The sequence below is a fragment of the Microcaecilia unicolor genome, chromosome 6, assembly GCF_901765095.1.
Source record: "Microcaecilia unicolor chromosome 6, aMicUni1.1, whole genome shotgun sequence".
Taxonomy (NCBI): domain Eukaryota; kingdom Metazoa; phylum Chordata; class Amphibia; order Gymnophiona; family Siphonopidae; genus Microcaecilia; species Microcaecilia unicolor.
The window spans coordinates 342,455,342-342,473,673 of record NC_044036.1 but is presented as its reverse complement, the minus strand read 5'-3'; the positions used below and the strand labels follow the sequence as shown (position 1 = coordinate 342,473,673).

Sequence of the window (18,332 nt, the reverse complement as noted above, 5' to 3'; positions counted from 1 at the left end):
ACAATGAGAACCGATAGCCACACTAGTCCACCTCACCAAACCCACTCAGTTAAGAAAGCCCCCCTCCTACAATTACCCTATTCACTCCCCGCCTTCTTCTTTCTTCCCTCACTTAATTTCTACACAATACTAAATGTATCTGCTATCCTGTAACGACAATGTTTACAGAACTATGTAAGCCACATTGAGCCTGCAAATAGGTGGGATAATGTGGGATACAAATGCAATAAATAAATAATCAACTTTCTGATTGCACGCTATTCTGTCATCAACTTTTACTTTTGCAGGGGGAACCACTTGGACCCCTTGAAATCCAGATCAAGAATTTAAATAAAGATATTGAGGACTGCAGCTCGCAGACCATCTCAGTGCAGGAGTACTGGCTGAGGCTGCAGAACGAGCTGGTGAAACTGAGTCATGAGCGTGAGGAGCAGGAGGCTGCGGTGGAGATGTTAAAGAAGGAGCTGAACATCAAACAGCAACAGAAAGTCCGCCTGGAGAGTGAGTGCATTTTTTTAACTTCCCTTCAAAAGGAGGCATTTTGTGCATCCCACTGGTGACATGGAGGGGCATTTTCGAAAGTAACGTCTAAGTTGGAATTTGGACGTCTTTGTAGAACATCCAGATTCGGAGGCGGGGAAAAGGTCATTTTCAAAAAAAGATGGAAGTCCATCTTTGTGTTTGAAAATACCTTGGGCGTCCTTGGATTTGGACGTCTTTGATTTTCGGCCATTTTCGAAACCAAAGACGTCCAAATTCAAGCCATTTGGATGTGGGAGGAGCCAGCAGTGCAAGTGACTGTAGCCCTTCTTTGGCTCAAACAGGAGGGGAGGAGGAGCAGAACGCTGATCAAGGCTCAAGCTGACATTGGCATCTCCCATAGCCGTTGTTTCTTGCAGCTCAGCAAGAGAAGTCAGCGTTCTTGGGGCGAACGCTTCCACAATCATAGCCTGCCGGTAAGAGGATATCACTTGAGATTCAGCAGGAAAAACTCAAGGTTTCCCCTTGCGCTTCTTCCCCATATTAACAATAGTGAAGTGCAGAGCGAAGCTTCCCCGTGCCCTCTCTCAGGCAGCCATCTTAGATTCTCCCCGTGGGACCTAGTTTTTTTTTTTACTATACTCAGGAATTAAAAATCCCAGTGGAAGACCATTTTCCCCATTACAACTGACAATTGGAATCTCTGCGTTATAAAAAATGGATACATTCAATGTCTAAAATCATTTGCCCTGCTCCAAGTCAATGCAGTGTTCTTCAGCAGAAATCAAAATCCTCCTCCTGGCTAATGCAGGGGCGTAGCCAGACACCCAATTTTGGGTGGGCCTGGGCACAGAATGGGTGGGCAGAACATCCCTGTCCCACAAGTGATTTGGTCTCTCCTTCTCTCGCCTGCATGCCATAGGGTCTCTCAAACATCCCCCTCCCCGCATACCTTTTAAATAGCAGATTTTCACCATTTTCACCAGCAGCGAGCAGCAACTAATACGCACTGCTCATGTTGGCCCCACAGCCTCCCCACTGACGCAACTTCCTGTTTCCGCATAGGCAGGAATATGTCAGAGGGAAGGCTGTGGGGCCAGTGCGAGCAGTATGTATCAGTCTCTGCTTGCTGCAGGCAAAGATCTGCTATTTACAAAGTATGTAGGAAGGACAGTTGTTGGGACTTTTCGGCTGGTGGGGCTTGGGGATCCCTGCCAGCCACATCATAGGTGTGCTGCTAATGGGTGGGCCTGAACACAAAGTGGGTGGGCCAGGGCCCACCCAGGCCCACCCTTGGCTACGCCACTGGGCTAATGTCATAGAAGAAGTTCCACACCATCAGAAAAATCAAGGATTTTTTTTCCAAATTTTCTTAGTATTCCTGTAGACCGGTCCAGATTCTTGGGTTATGCACTCCTACCACCAGCATCTGGAGACCAAGAACTGACTGGTTAAATGACACTTAACTGGCTATCTGGCAATATTCAGTGGATCAGTAGCTAAGTTTGGCTGCCGAAATAGCAGGCCTATCTTTGGTTGGTTTTAACCAGCCAGCGCTGAATATGGCTTGGCCAGTTAAGTTGAAACTGCCCATCATTGAATGTCCAGTCTTAGCGCCGACCGCAGGAGTCAGCCCGGCTACCTCCCGCGGTCTGACTATCGGGCCCACAAAGTACCACAGGTTACTATGGTATTTTGTGAGGACTAGGACTATTTTGAGGGCCCTAGGACTAGGGGGCATGCGATGAAGCTACAGTGTAGTAAATTTAAAACGAATCGGAGAAAATGTTTCTTCACTCAATGTGTAATTAAATTCTGAAATTCGTTGCCAGAGAATGTGGTAAAGGCGGTTAGCTTAGCGGAGTTTAAAAAAGGTTTGTACGGCTTCCTAAAGGAAAAGTCCATAGACTGTTATTAAATGGACTTGGTGAAAATCCACTATTTCTGGGATAAGCAGTATAAAATGTTTTGTACATTTTGGGGATCTTGCCGGGTATTTGTGACCTGGATTGGCCAGTGTTGGAAACAGGATGCTGGGCTCGATGGACCTTTGGTCTTTCCCAGTATGGCAATACTTATGTACTTATGCATGTCTAAGGGCTTTGAAAATGAGCCCCTATATCAGCTGTGGTGTAGCAGACACTTTAAACCAGGAAATTCAGTGAATTTCCGGGCCATAATTCTGGCAGCAGTCAGCAAAATGCTGAGTGTTGCCAGTGGAATATGGACCCCCTCGGTTTTTTCCCTGCTTTATTGTTTCTCATTTATTGACAGATGAGATCCAGCAAGAAAAAAATGAAAAGAAGGACATTGAGCGTCACATGAGGAACCTGTCCAATGATATGGCAAAGCTGACATCTCTGCTGGGCAAGAATAACTGCACAAAGGAGGAGCTAGAGCAGAGCAACCTGCTGATGGAGACCGACTTCATACTTGCTCTCAAGGTCAGTTCTGGGAGGTGGCTTCTTATGTTCATATGCTCTCCTCTGATTAACCTAGTCACTGAGCTGCTCATTATTGTCTTATCTACAGCCAAGGGTAGGTCCCTTCCATGGTAGGCTTCAAGTTGAACTTTGGAGGGCCAAACAACTTGCTCAAGGTCACAAGGAGTGGAATTTGAACTCTGACCAGTGGCGATCCTAGGTCGGCTGACACCCGGGGTGGATCGCCGCTGCACACCCCCCCCCCCCCAGGTGCAGCACGACACCCCCCTTCTGGCGCATCAAACACCCCCCCTGGCGAATCAACCCCCACTTCCGGCGCATCAACACCCCCCCCTGGCGAATCAAACCCCTCCTTCTGGTGCATCAACACCCCCCCCCTGGTGAATCAACTCCCCCTTCTGGCGCATCAACACCCCCCCCCCCCCGGCGAATCAAACCCCCCCTTCCGGCGCATCAACACCCCCCCCCCGGGTGCCTTCTTGGCTGCTGGGAGCAGCCACACGCCTGTCAGCTCCGCTGGCCCTGCTCTCTGCCCCGGAACAGGAAGTAACAGCAGCGTGCACCCGGGGCGGACCACCCCCCCCCCCCCCCCTTGGTACGCCACTGACTCTGACTTTCTTTGTTCTCAGTCTTCTGCTGTAACCACCAGGTGGTTTCTCCTAATCCAATCTCTACTCAGTAATCCCTCAACACCCGTACTCTGAGGATTTCTCCTCCCATCAGTCTCTAAAGAGGAAAAAACTTCCTTCTTTTAACCTTGCAGTCACATCTAAAGAAGGCATCTGTATGTTCTGGAAAGTTCTTCTGGCTTTTTTGATGATCCAGAGTAAGGTGTCACAGTCTCCGTGTTAGTCCAAGGAGAGCTTGTTCTGACTTTCTACACCATCTTTTACTTGGATCGTTTTTGTCTGCTACTGGAGCAGAATGTTCTTCTGCAGCAGAATCTCAGATCTTACAGGTCCCGAGCTTCTGTGACTCAGCACCCCACCACTACTTTCTTTAGATCTCTCTTCCACCTTCTCTGATGGTTCTAGCAAAACCCTGACTGGGGTCTGATCCTAGCCTTGAGCCCTGTCTCCTCCACAAAACAGTAATTCCATTACTTAGCTTCCCACTATTCCAGAACCAGTGGGATAGTTGTGTTCATCAACCAGCAGGTGGAGATGGAGAACTAAAAACTGAGCTGAGACGTATCTCTCTTAGCATCCAGTCCAGCTGCTCAGTATTTTCTGTCTCCAGCAGGTGGATTGACACACTTTTTTCAGCCACTGGTTCTGAGTGATTTGCTCCTGGTCCAGTTGGTCAACTGGTTCCCAGTTGAGCTTTGTGGGTGGCTTGAGTCTGCAGTCATATCAAGAGGTCTTCAGATCCCTGTCTCTAATGCCCCGTGAATTTACTTTTTCCTTCCCTTCACCTCTCCCCTATTCCCTTTGGAGCTCTCCTTTTCCAGCACAACAACTTTAAAGAAAAAAAAAGGCAAGAAAGAGGTTTTCTGGAGAGTGTGGGACAGAGTATGTGTCCTCAGTCATCTGTGGTAAGACTTGCGGAGACTATGAGCTTGGGGGCAGCAGCTGGCAGTAATAAATCCGACTAAAATTTGACTCTGCAAGTTCTATTTGGTGTAGGGGAGGGATCCTGACTCACTGCTTGGGACACGTTGTGCTGCACTTGTGACAGTCGCGGTGAATGGTGACTCTTGCAGAGGCAATTAAGCAGTTTTTCCCATTGTGGGACCCAGTGGCCGGTGTCAATATACTGCACTGTGTGCAAGCCAGGAATCCTACGGGATATGGTGCAAACCGTTAGCAGCTGCAAATCTTCAGATTTGGCGCAACATCCGAATATACAGAGGACTTTGGCCTCTTTGGCAAAGCCGGTGCACAGTGTGATGCAGGCGAGCGCAGGAACGGGTGCCATTTTGTTGGGGCCAACTGGCAGTGAGGAACAGCATCTGTCTGAAAACACGCGGAGCACAGCTGCCATTTTACAACTTCAGGGCCCAACAGAGCATTCAGCTGCATCAGGATCTTTGTTTCTCCAGAGTTTATACTGCTCTTGTACCAGGTCTATTTACTGAAGCAGGGACAGTCAGAGCTACTGCAGGTGCTTCAGTTTCTTATCCTGCTGCCCCTCTGGCTCCTAAAAGATCTCGTTTAGACCTCCATGTTGGGCAGATGAGGTTCTCTGCTTCTCCCTCTTTATTTGATGTGGCCTCAGTCCAGGAGTGTGCTGGTAAATTGTTAACAGGGGTCTCTCACCAGCAAAGTAAAAGAGAATTCAGGAGGGGCCCAAGCCCACATTTTGGGATCCATTTGTTAAAGTAGCCATGGAGAACCGGCTCCCAAAATTCTTAAAAGCTTAACAAACGGCTCTCAAGAGCCTGTGAGAGCCTGCTCCAGACACCACTGCCTCAGTCTGATCAGATAAGCCATCATTGAAGGAAGATCTCCCTCCTGAGGAGGGGGATGATTCGAAAGTATTGAAGTTATTTCATAAAGAGGAGCCTCAGTACTCTTATTTCTGACGCACTTTCAGTGCTTTCCATTGAAGAGAAAATCTGAATAACTTGGTGAAAGAACTGGGGGAAACTAAATCACTGCGGTTATCGGAAGATAAGCTGAAAGCCTCTGGTCACCCATTTTCAGGGGGCTCTCAATCGCGATTTTGAGATAGCATACGGTACCGGCCTGGTTGTCAGCAATATGGTCAGAAATCCCACTTTCAGGCATGCTAATCTTCCTTTCGTGTGGACAGGAAGTCCTCCTCTCAGCTAGGGCACCCAATGCCTCCTGGGCTTCGCAATGATGTGAGGCTGGTCCACTCTTCTCTTCCTCCAGTGGGAGAACATCTTCAGGAGTTTTGGGAGGAGTGGGCCAAAATGGTATCAGACCAGTGGGTTCTAGATATTCTTACAGAAGGTTACAAGTCGGAGTTCTCCCACCCGGTTGCTCCTCTCTTCTTGCAGTCTCCTTGTTGAAAACGAACCAAGGTGGTCAAGGTTCAGGCCACCATAGATTCTTTCAGGTGCTCCAGACCATTGTTCCAGTTGTCCAGGCCAAACAGACACAGCAGATACACCATCTACTTTATTGTCCCAAGGAAGGAAGGCACCTTTTGTCCAGCCTTAGATCTAAACCACTGCCTCTGAATGTCTTGCTAAGAGCAGTCATAGCCTCAGTTAAAGTGAGAGAATTTCTCACCGCTATAGATCTTAAGGAGGCATACTTGCATATACTACTACTACTACTACTATTTAGCATTTCTATAGCGCTACAAGGCATACGCATATGGCCATATGGCATACCCATATGGCCACCGTATTGGAGGCTTCTACATTTTGTGGTGCTGGGCCATCACTTTGAGTTTAGGGCTTTGCCCTTCCGTATCACCAAGGCACCAAGAACGTTTACCAAGGTAATAGTGGTGGTTGTGGTGACCTTCCTTCTGCATCACGGAATCAGAGTTCACCCATATCTCGATGACTAGCTCATTCGCGTGTTTTCATATTCAGACAGCATAGTGGCGATTGCAGTTCTCCGTCTTCTGCAGTGGTTGGGTTGGGTGATCAGTTTCAAGAAGAGCAGACTAACTCCATTGCAGATACTGGTGTATTTGGGCGTTCTATTCCACACAGCAAGGGAAAGGATCTTTCTCACAGAATGCAGGAGGTTGAAGCTGTTTCAACAGATCATCTTCTCCTCAGTCATGGCAGGATCTGGGTCTACATCTAGGTTCTGGGTCAATAACAGTGGCGATGGCAGTGGTGCCATGGGCAAGGGCTCATATGCGGCCTTTACAGGAGTCTCTCCGCAGCCGCTGGTCTCTACTGTAACAGAAGTATGACCTTCGTCTTCCTTGGACGCTGGTTACCAGACGGAGTGTACACTGGTGGTTGTCGCCCAGGAATTTGACCATTGGAAATTTTATGTGTCTCACAGGTTCTGGAATAGTGGGTAGCTATATAATGGAAGGAGAAATTAGGTCTTACCTGATCATTTTCTTTCCATTAGTCCTTTTCATTATTCCAGATGCCCATCCGAGGTTTCCAAGATATTTATTTGGTACAAAGTAATGGGCTAAATAGCAACATTCACCTTGCATGGTGCTTCCTGCATATCTCTTGTTTTCTACAAGTTCTCCAGAGGTGAGAAAGGTACACATGTGTTTGCTCGTCTGGTTAGTGTTTGGTTAATGAGTTGTTAGTGAGGAGTAGCCTAATGATTAGTGCAGTAGGCTGAGAATCTGGAGAACTGGGTTTGACTTCCTCTGCATCTCCTTGTGACCCTGGACAAGTACCTTAGCTCTCCATTGCCCCAAGTACAAACTTAGATTGTGAGCCCACAGAAAGGTGATATATCAAATCCATGACCTTTCACCCTTTACCCTTTAAGGTTGTTGTGTTTATTCTGAGTATTATCTTCACTGCTTGTCTGAGGAGCTGGACTGGATGCCAAGAGAGAGATTTCTTAGCTCAGTTTTCATTTTATATTTGTTTATTAAAAGTCTCTATCTCCACCTGCTGGTTGATGAACACAACTATCCCACAGGCTCTGGAATAGTGGGAAGCTACATAATGGAAGGAGAAATTAGGTCTTACCTGATGATAATTTTCTTTCCATTAGTCCTTCCCACTATTCAGAGGCCCGCCTGAAGTTTCTGAGATGTTTAGTTGGTGCAAAGTAATGGGCCAAATAATGACTGTCACCTTGCATGGTGCTTCCTGCATTTCTCTTCTTCTCTACAAGCTGTCCAGAGATGAGAGGGAGGTCCACATATGTTTGCTTGTCTGGTTAGTGTTACGTTAGCGAATTGTTTAAGGTGGTTGTGTGTGTTCTGAGTTTATCCGTACGGCTTGTCTAAATAAATACTGAGGAGCTGGACTGGATGCCAAGAAAGATATGTCTTAGCTCACTTTTCAGTTCTCTGTCTCCACCTGCTGGTTGATGAACACAACTATTCCACAGGCTCTGGAATAGTGGGAAGGACTAATGGAAAGAAAATTATCAGGTAAGACCTAATTTATTTCTGTATGTGTAAGGACTGAAGTTCTTGTTCTGAGGGATCTGAAGTTAGACAGTGTAAAGTCCATATGTAAGGAAGGAATGGGAAAAGATGGTTATATGTAACAGAGAGCATAGTAATTAAGATGTCTAGGTAAAGCAGTTAAATCCTTTCACATGCCTTTTTGAGGTGCCTGCCTGTGATATATTACTCAGATATGTTTGCAGTGGCGTAGTGAGGGGGGCTGCCACCCGGGGCGGTTCGCCGTTGCAGCCCCCCTGGGTGCAGCACGATGACGTACCCCCCCTCGGCGCATCGACACCCCCCCCCCCCCCGACTCAGTGCCTACCCTCTTCCGTCCAACCAGCTCCCCCTACCTTTAAAAAAATATCGGAATCCGAAGCGAGGCGCAGCGCCTCGCGCCTGCACGTAAAAGAAATGTGCACCGTCTCATCGGGCCTTCCCTCGCTCTGTTTGTCCCGCCCTCCGCTGACGCAACTTCCTATTTCCGCAAGGGCAGGACATACAGAGCGAGAGAAGGCCCGATGAGACGCTGCACATTTCTTTTACGTGCAGGCGCGAGGCGCTGCGCCTCGCTTCGGATTCCGATATTTTTTTAAAGGTAGGGGGAGCTGTTTGGACGGAGGAGGGTGGGCACTGGGTGGGGGGGGGTGTTGATGCGCCGAGGGGGGGAGCTGGCAGGGAGCACCCCCCCCCTGAGCTGACACCCGGGGCGGACCGCCCCCCCCCCCGCCCCCCCTTGCTACGCCACTGTATGTTTGTGGCCTCTGTCACTGGTGGAATCATCTGCACTCAGTAGTGAACAGGGAGCAGCAGGTCTGCTTTACTGTATTCCACACTTTGGACTTCTTTAAAAGTTTTGTGTTCTTGCCTTTGGTAGTCAAGCAGGCAAGTACCTTCTTTTCATCCTTAAACTACAACATGCCCTTCTAATGTACAGAGCGCAGAGAAAGAATCTATTGAAATGCAGGAGAAACGAGACAGCCTGCAGGAGGAGAAGGAGCGAATGCTGAACAACCTGGTAGAGGCCGAGTGAGTGCAGACACTTTCATTCATTCTAACACCTGCATCTCATGCGCCTAATTTATCAAAGAGAAATAGAAAGCCTTCCCACCTCAGCTCACTTTCCTGGCCTTCCCCTGTAGGCATCAGATCATGCTGTGGGAGAAGAAAATCCAGCTGGCCAAGGAGATGCGCTATTCTGTAGATTCCAGCTTTGAACACGGTGAGATCCGAGCCATGAAGGCAGAGGTCCGTCAGATGCAGGTAAGCCGGAGTCCAGTCGTTGTGTCAGAGGCTGTGAAAGCTACAGACAGCACACTTCAGTGTCCCCTTATCCTAGCTCTGCTCAAATTAAGTCTTTTTCATAAGTCCATTGCATCTCTTACTCTGCAAGGGCAACATTTAAATTGGTCTCAGGTCCAGCATTACTGACTGATAATGTTTGGGTGGGGGGGGGGGGGGGGGTTAGGAAATGTACATATGAATGTGTAGATGTGTGTGAGAGAGTGCGTTATAGAAAAAGAACTCTCTGGGGAGATTTTCCTTGGAATTTGGCAGATAAAAGACCGGTCTGCACATTTTCCATTTCATTTTAGTTTTGCTGAGGAACCTCTGCCTTTGTAAATTTGGATTCCTTCTCTGCTCTGCTCCAACAGCAATTGAATAACTGTGCATTTGCCCTAAGCGCCTAATGTATAGGGGTGCGTCATGTAAGTGGCATCGTGCTCATCTCCGAGGCACACCTTGGGTGGGACATGGGCGTGTCTCCCACTGACACATACACCTGATAGAATACTTGCTACATTTACTTGTGCCCAGTTAACACCAGCCCTTATGGCCTATGGATTCCCACTGCAGCTCCTTGTGACTCTGGGCAAGTCACTTAACCCTCCATTGCCCTAGGTACAAATAGGTACCTGTATATACCATGTAAACCACTTTGAATGTAGTTGCAAAAACCACGGAAAGGCGAGATATCAAGTCCCATTTCCCCTATCCAGTCTGCCCATCCATGCCATCTGTTTTCCATATCACTCCCTTAGAAATCCTATGTACTTGTCCCAAGCTCTCTTGAATTTAGATACCGTTTTCATCTCCACCACTTCCACCAGGAGGCCATTCCATGACTTCACCACCCTTTCCGTGAAAAAGTATTTCCTTAGGTTACTTTTTTTTTTTTTGTTACATTTGTACCCTGCGCTTTCCCACTCATGGCAGGCTCAGTGCGGCTTACATGGGGCAATGGAGGGTTAAGTGACTTGCCCAGAGTCACAAGGAGCTGCCTGTGCCTGAAGTGGGAATCGAACCCAGTTCCTCAGGACCAAAGTCCACCACCCTGACCACTAGGCCACTCCTCCACACTTCTGAGTCTATCCCATTTCACCTTCATCCTGTGCCCCCTCGTTCCAGAGCTTCGTTTCAATTGAAAAGAGACTCACCTCGTGTGCATTTATGCCACAGAGGTACTTAAGTGTCTGTCTCATATCTCCCCTCTCCCGTCTTTCTTCCAAAGTATACATATTGAGATCTTTAAGTCTGTCCCCATACGCTTTATGATAAAAGCCACTGGCCATTTTAGTAGCCGCCCTCTGGACCGAATCCATCCTGTTTATATCTTGTTATTTATTTACAAGACAAGATCTCACCAGCCCGCGGCGCGTGATTTAAGCCGGCAGGAGCCTCTTTTGGCCACTAAAATTGGTTTGAATATTGACCCTCTACATGTTTAATTTTTCAGCCGGCCAAACCCAAACCCTTTAAAATCTCTGCATCCCAGCCATGTGTACATGGCTGTATCAAATTACCATCTACACCTGCAAACTAAATGCCATTATTTCCACATGGAGACATTTCTAAAAATACCTCCTCAGCCTAACATCAGCAGCAAGGCTGTGGCAAGAAAGAAACTGGTTTCCTTACCCTTGTCTTCTGTTCTTTTCATGCACATAAGGAGGGTGAGAACAGCTAAGGTGTCACATGAAGAAGGTCAGCTGCTTCTAGTGAAAAAGCATTTGAGAAGGTTTGTTTCATGGAGTCTCTCTGTCTCCCCTCCAAACTGTAGCTGAGGTATGCGCAGCTGATGAGGCAACAGGAGTTGATCATCCGAGACATGGAGGCAGTCGTTGCCCGTAGAGAGGCGATTGCAAGGAAGGGGCAGACCAAGGGCAGAAGAGAGAAGCACCTGACCACCACTGACCTGCACCTCAAAGTTCAAGAGCTGAAGAAGAAGATGCAGGAGACACAGAAGGTGAGAAACAATCTTGTGTCACCTGCGTATTTCGTTACCGGTTTTACCTACACAGATTTACAGCATTTTCCAAACATTGTCAGATGCTAACGTTAGTCACCTGTGGCTCCTGGTGTCATGTTGGAAGATCCAAACATGTATCCCAGGATTGGACTGCAAATGCCTGCCCCCTCCCCTCAACACATGCTGTTCCACTGCAGGCAGGAGCCATCTGGGTCTGTGCTGGGTTTATCTGTGGGAGGTTTCTGTGTACCTTTCAACCTCACCTGACCGAGGCCCTTTCCTCCCTAAGAGTTTCTCCTTGTTGGTTTGCTGTAGAATGCAGAAGAATGCAATGGGAAAATGGGAGAATTACAGGAAACCCAGAAATCACTCAGTGCGACCATTGCAGAGAAGCAAGTAGGTGTTGCCAAACTACAAGCGGACTTCAGCGCCCTGGAGTCAGACCTAGAGAGGCTTCAGGAGAAGAAACGACAGGTAGTCTGACCATCTTTATATAGGACAGAACACTGAGTCTTATCCTGGGTAACTAAACCACAGGGAAATAAGTACAGTAGCTTTTGGGGGGGGGGGGGGGGGTTAGAGGGTTCCCCATACAATATACAGTGGGGGAAATAAGTATTTGATCCCTTGCTGATTTTGTAAGTTTGCCCACTGACAAAGACATGAGCAGCCCATAATTGAAGGGTAGGTTATTGGTAACAGTGAGAGATAGCACATCACAAATTAAATCCGGAAAATCACATTGTGGAAAGTATATGAATTTATTTGCATTCTGCAGAGGGAAATAAGTATTTAATCCCTCTGGCAAACAAGACCTAATACTTGGTGGCAAAACCCTTGTTGGCAAGCACAGCGGTCAGACGTCTTCTGTAGTTGATGATGAGGTTTGCACACATGTTAGGAGGAATTTTGGTCCACTCCTCTTTGCAGATCATCTCTAAATCATTAAGAGTTCTGGGCTGTCGCTTGGCAACTCGCAGCTTCAGCTCCCTCCATAAGTTTTCAATGGGATTAAGGTCTGGTGACTGGCTAGGCCACTCCATGACCCTAATGTGCTTCTTCCTGAGCCACTCCTTTGTTGCCTTGGCTGTATGTTTTGGGTCATTGTCGTGCTGGAAGACCCAGCCACGACCCATTTTTAAGACCCTGGCGGAGGGAAGGAGGTTGTCACTCAGAATTGTACGGTACATGGCCCCATCCATTCTCCCATTGATGCGGTGAAGTAGTCCTGTGCCCTTAGCAGAGAAACACCCCCAAAACATAACATTTCCACCTCCATGCTTGACAGTGGGGACGGTGTTCTTTGGGTCATAGGCAGCATTTCTCTTCCTCCAAACACGGCGAGTTGAGTTCATGCCAAAGAGCTCAATTTTTGTCTCATCTGACCACAGCACCTTCTCCCAATCACTCTCGGCATCATCCAGGTGTTCACTGGCAAACTTCAGACGGGCCGTCACATGTGCCTTCCGGAGCAGGGGGACCTTGCGGGCACTGCAGGATTGCAATCCGTTATGTCGTAATGTGTTACCAATGGTTTTCGTGGTGACAGTGGTCCCAGCTGCCTTGAGATCATTGACAAGTTCCCCCCTTGTAGTTGTTGGCTGATTTCTAACCTTCCTCATGATCAAGGATACCCCACGAGGTGAGATTTTGCGTGGAGCCCCAGATCTTTGTCGATTGACAGTCATTTTGTACTTCTTCCATTTTCTTACTATGGCACCAACAGTTGTCTCCTTCTCGCCCAGCGTCTTACTGATGGTTTTGTAGCCCATTCCAGCCTTGTGCAGGTGTATGATCTTGTCCCTGACATCCTTAGACAGCTCCTTGCTCTTGGCCATTTTGTAGAGGTTAGAGTCTGACTGATTCACTGAGTCTGTGGACAGGTGTCTTTCATACAGGTGACCATTGCCGACAGCTGTCTGTCATGCAGGTAACGAGTTGATTTGGAGCATCTACCTGGTCTGTAGGGGCCAGATCTCTTACTGGTTGGTGGGGGATCAAATACTTATTTCCCTCTGCAGAATGCAAATAAATTCATATACTTTCCACAATGTGATTTTCCGGATTTAATTTGTGATGTGCTATCTCTCACTGTTACCAATAACCTACCCTTCAATTATGGGCTGCTCATGTCTTTGTCAGTGGGCAAACTTACAAAATCAGCAAGGGATCAAATACTTATTTCCCCCACTGTAAGGGTGTAATGGTGAGATGTGTCCACTGTAGTGCCCCCTAGGGTGCCCCACTGCTCTGCCAGGATGTCTGTGTGGGTAGTCTACTAAGAATGCTGCCTCTCCCCCCCCCCCCCCCCCTACATCCCTATGGCTTGTTTTTGTGCATTTTTCCCTTTGAGGGTGCCCCCCCCCCCCCGAAAATGGGCCTAAAAGATAGATGCACTAAATACAAAAATATGTGGCAAATGGCCGTTCTCAAAACAAAAAGTTGGAAGTTTTTCTGGTTTGAAAATGGCCATGTTCACTATTGGATTTTTGGACTTTTTTCTCAAAAGGTCGAAAATTGGATTTCCATTACGTAGATTCCCACTATTCCAGAACCTGTGGGATAGCTGTGTCCATCAACCAGCAGTTGGAGATGGAGAACTGAAAACTGAGCTGAGACATATCTAAAAACAAAAGAACATAAGAATATCCATACTGGGTCAGACCAATGGTCCACCTAGTCCAGTGTCCTGCTTCCAACAGTGGCCAATCCAGGTCACAAGTACCTGGCAGAAACAAAATTAGTAGCAACATTCCATGCTACCAATCCCGGGACAAGCACTAGCTTCCCCCATGTCCATCTCAATAACAGACTATGGACTTTTCCTCCAGGAACTTGTCCAAACCTTTTTTTAAACCCAGATATGCTAACTGCTATTACCACATTCTCCGGAAGAGAGTGAAAAAATATTTCTTCCTATTTGTTTTAAAAGTATTTCCATGTAATTTCATTGAGTGTCCCCTGATCTTTTTGAACTTTTTGAAAGAGTGAAAATTCAGTTAACTTCTACCTGTTTTACACCACTCAGAATGTTATAGACCTCAATCATATCCCCCCTCAGCCATCTCTTTTCCAATTTGAAGAGCCCTAACCTCTTTAGCCTTTCCTCAGAGGAGTTTCATCCCCTTTATCATTTTGGTCACTCTTCTTTGAACTTTTTCTAATTCCGCTGTGTCTTTTTTGAGATTTAGTGACCAGAATTGAACACAATACTCAAAGTGAGGTTGCACCATGGAGCGATACAGAGGTATTATAATATTCTTGGTCTTATTCTCTATTCCTTTCCTAATAATTCCTAGCATCCTGTTTGCTTTTTTGGCCACCACCACACACTGGACAGAAGATTTCAGTGTATTGTCTACAATGACACCTAGATCTTTTTCTTGAGTGCTGACTCCTAACACAAGAGGGTGCAATGATGCTCAGCTGAAAATGCAATTGGCCTACTTGGTGGATGCTATTTATGACATTATGGGTTATGGCCTGCAGTATGTCTTTGGCAGTCACAGCACATCGGCAACTCTGGTTGTGGCGTTGGGCAGCGGATGCAGCATCAAAGTCACGTCTAGTTAAACTGCACTTTCGGAGCAAGTGGCCATTTGGAGAAGATCTCACTAAGTTGGTGAAAGAACTGGGGGAAACTAAGCCACAACGGTTGCCAGAGGATAAAACCAAAAGCCTCTGGTCGTCTGTCTTCAGGGGGCTCTCAATCTGAATTTTGAGACAGCAGACAATGCCGGTCTGGTTGTCAGCAATTTGGTTACACATTCAGGCATGTCAATCTTCCTTTCATGTGGACAGGAAGTCCTCCTCTCAGTCAGCTAGAGCGCCCAGTGCCTGCAGAGCTTTGCAGTGATGCGAGGCTGGTCCACTCTTCTCTTCAGGAGTTTCGAGAGTGGGCCAAAATCACATCAGACCAGTGGGCTCTACATATTCTTACAGAAGGTTACAAGTTGGAGTTCTCTCACCCGGTCACTCCTCTCTTCTTGCAGTCTCCTTGTCGAAAAGGAACCAAGGCAGTCAAGATTCAGGCCTCCGTAGATTTCTTGCTGGCACTCTGGGCCATTTTTCCAGTTCCCCAGGAACAAGGCAGATACTCCATTTACTTCATTGTCCCAAAGAAGGAAGGTATCTTTCATCCGGTCTTAGATCTCAAAGGTCTAAACTGCTGCTTCTGAGTGTTATGATTCTGCTAAGACAGGCAGGGGAATGACTGGGACTCGCTTCTGATTGACCTGCTAGGGATTGAGCTGACGTCTGAGGCAGCAGACATCAGATCTATTTAAGCCTACCTCTCCCTCCCAGTCAGCTGAAGCCTGTTACCTTCTTTCTGTCTGTGCTAGTAGCACACCATGCTTTCTTGGGAGTTGTTTACTCCTCTCATTGCTCGTAGTGTCTCTGTGTGTTGGTTGTTCCCAGCGTATGCTTGTTTGTTTCCCTAGCTAAGCTGCTTTCCCTGATTACCTTGCTTCCCTGCACCTGTGGGTGCTCTCTCTGCTCTGTCTCTGTGTGCTGGGTGTTCCCAGCGTATGCTTGTTTGTTTCCCTAGCTAAGCTGCTTTCCCTGATTACCTTGCTTCCCTGCACCTGTGGGTGCTCTCTCTGCTCTGTCTCTGTGCTGGTTGTTCCCAGCGTATGCTTGGTGGTTTTCCTAGCTAAGCTGCTTTCCCTGATTACCTTGCTTCCCTGCACCTGTGGGTGCTCTCTCTGCTCTGTCTCTGTGCTGGTTGTTCCCAGCGTATGCTTGGTGGTTTTCCTAGCTAAGCTGCTTTCCCTGATTACCTGGCTTCCCTGCACCGGTGGGTGCTCTGTCTGCTCTGTCTCTGTGTGCTGCTGAGTTCTGGTAGGAACATTGTTTGTGTTTTTCCTTTGTTAGCTTTAAACCTTTGATTATGCTTGTCGGCAACTCACGTCGCTGGGTCCTGAATGTGGAGATGAATATTCTCAGCAGGCACTCCTTGCACCCGGGAAAATGAACACTATCCAGCCAAGGTTTTCAGCTGATAGTGGATCCATGGGGTTCTCGGTTTCTGGCTTGCGGGAAAGCAGGCTTCACAGGCCTTGTAGGCTCATTCTATAAAGTGTACAGCAACATCCTGGGCAGAGACTACCTTCCCGGCAGATATTTGCAAGGCGGCAACATGATCAATGTTGCATACCTTTGCCAAGCACTACAAAGTGGACATTGTGGCGCCCTCGGAATCCAGTTTTGGGGCTTTGGTCCTCAGGGCGGCAGTGCCAGGATCCCACCCACTCTAGGGATTGCGTTTGAATATCCCCCGGGTTCTAGAATAGCGAGAAGCTATGTAATAGAAGGAGAAATTAGGTCTTATCTGATAAACTTTTTTTCATTAGCCCTTCCCGCTATTCCAAAGGCCTACCCGAGATTTCTGAGATGTTTAGTCAGTGTGTAGTAATGGGTCAGATACCAACTGTCACTTTGCATGGTGCTTCCTGCATATCTGTTGTTCTCTGAGAAGTCTATTTTGTGTTAGGTTAGCAAGTTGTTGTTGTGTTGTGTTTATTCTGAGTATTATCCTTACTGCTTATCTACATCAATACTGGATGGCAAGAGAGATATGTCTCAGCTCAGTTTTCAGTTCTCTATCTCCATCTGCTGGTTTATCCCCAGGTTCTGGAATAGTGGGAAGGACTAAGGGAAAGAAAATGATCAGGTGAGACCTAGTTTCTCCTTAGACATTATATTGAAAATACCCCTCTACATCTCCCTCCATGGTAGCTGGATTAGATATTAAAGTGTTACATAAGGACCTGATTGTTTGCCATTTTTATGTTACTGTGATTCTCCTTTAACGTTAGGTTCTGCAATATCACAGTAATGCCATTCTGCATTCCTCCCCCCTCCCCCCATAGCTTTTGAAAAATAATCTTAGTTTTTTTTTCTCACAGAGGCACAACTGAGCAAGAGAAGAGTTTCTGTAAATGAGGTTTTTCAGGCCTTTTGGTCTTGTGCTTCTCCACTGGGTGTTGCAAGTTCTGCTTTGCTCTTTTGAATTTTATTAATCACTTTGTTGCCTATTCCTTCTCGCAGAACCTTGCTCAGATTGTGGGCTATCAGTCCCGACAGAAGCACTTGCAGGCTGTGAAGGAGGGGAAATATGTACTACAATACCGGAGCCAGCAAGCGCTCGACAATGAGATGTACAAACAGATGAGCCGAATGCATACGATCAGTACCATCATTCACCAGATCCAACAGGAGTACCCTCAGTACCAGGGATCACTGCGTGCCGTGAACCTGGCACTAGATGCCCGACTGGGGGCTCCCGAAGAGACGATGGACACGGCTTAGTGAGTGAAAGGCTCAAACCAGCTACTATGCCTGCTCCAAAGAAAAGAGTTTATTCAGAACTCACCAGAATAACTTGTCAAGAAGCATCTGCTGGGCTTCAATAATGCATATTATTTAAGGAATAAAATAATCCTCTGATTATACTGTTATGTTATGTTGGAATAAAAAGGTCCCTCACCCCCAAAGGTATCCTGTACATTTTCAGCTCTCACATCCTCGCAAGCTCCTTTACATTTCTTAAATACATTCAGACTGAGGCTGGGGCTCCAGAGCACCAGGAAGGTCACGTGTGAGTCCAGTCTTGGGACACTGCAGCCCGCTCGGCCAGGCCAGAGTATGCATGTAAGTATATATTTATTTAAAACGTTCAAAGAGCCATTTAAAAATACTACTACTACTTAACATTTCTAAAGCGCTACTAGGGTTACGCAGCGCTGTACAATTTAACATAGAAGGACAGTCCCTGCTCAAAGAGCTTACAATCTAAAGGACGCGTGAGCAGCCAGACCGATAGGGGCAGTCAAATTGGGCAGTCTGGAATTCCTGAAAGGTAAGAGTTAGGTGCCCAACGCAGCATTGAAGAAGAGGTGGGCTTTAAGCAAAGACTTAAAGATGGGCAGGGAGGGGGCTTGGCGTAAGGACTCGGGGAGGTTGTTCCAAGCATAGGGTGAGGCGAGGCAGAATGAGCGGAGCCTGGAGTTGGCGGTGGTGGAGAAGGGTAACGAGAGGAGGGATTTGTCCTGTGAACGGAGGTTTCGGGCTGATAACGTTGAGATCACCAACGTTGAGAGTAGAATTCAGGCATGTAGGTCTGGATGTGC

The 18,332-nt window shown here is 47.3% G+C and overlaps 1 protein-coding gene across 1 annotated transcript in view; it reads left to right on the top strand.

The window, feature by feature from the left end:
• The window catches only part of CCDC40 (coiled-coil domain containing 40), a 59,588-nt gene extending 41,955 nt beyond the window's left edge, over positions 1-17,633 (top strand). Inside the window, exons 13-19 of the mRNA XM_030206607.1 lie at positions 288-501; positions 2,755-2,924; positions 8,887-8,978; positions 9,092-9,212; positions 11,011-11,196; positions 11,515-11,673; positions 17,251-17,633. Of these exons, the coding sequence (XP_030062467.1) occupies positions 288-501; positions 2,755-2,924; positions 8,887-8,978; positions 9,092-9,212; positions 11,011-11,196; positions 11,515-11,673; positions 17,251-17,511 (1,203 nt within the window). The 3' untranslated portion in view covers positions 17,512-17,633. The remainder of the gene's footprint in view (positions 1-287; positions 502-2,754; positions 2,925-8,886; positions 8,979-9,091; positions 9,213-11,010; positions 11,197-11,514; positions 11,674-17,250) is intronic.
• The last annotated feature ends 699 nt before the right edge of the window (positions 17,634-18,332 follow it).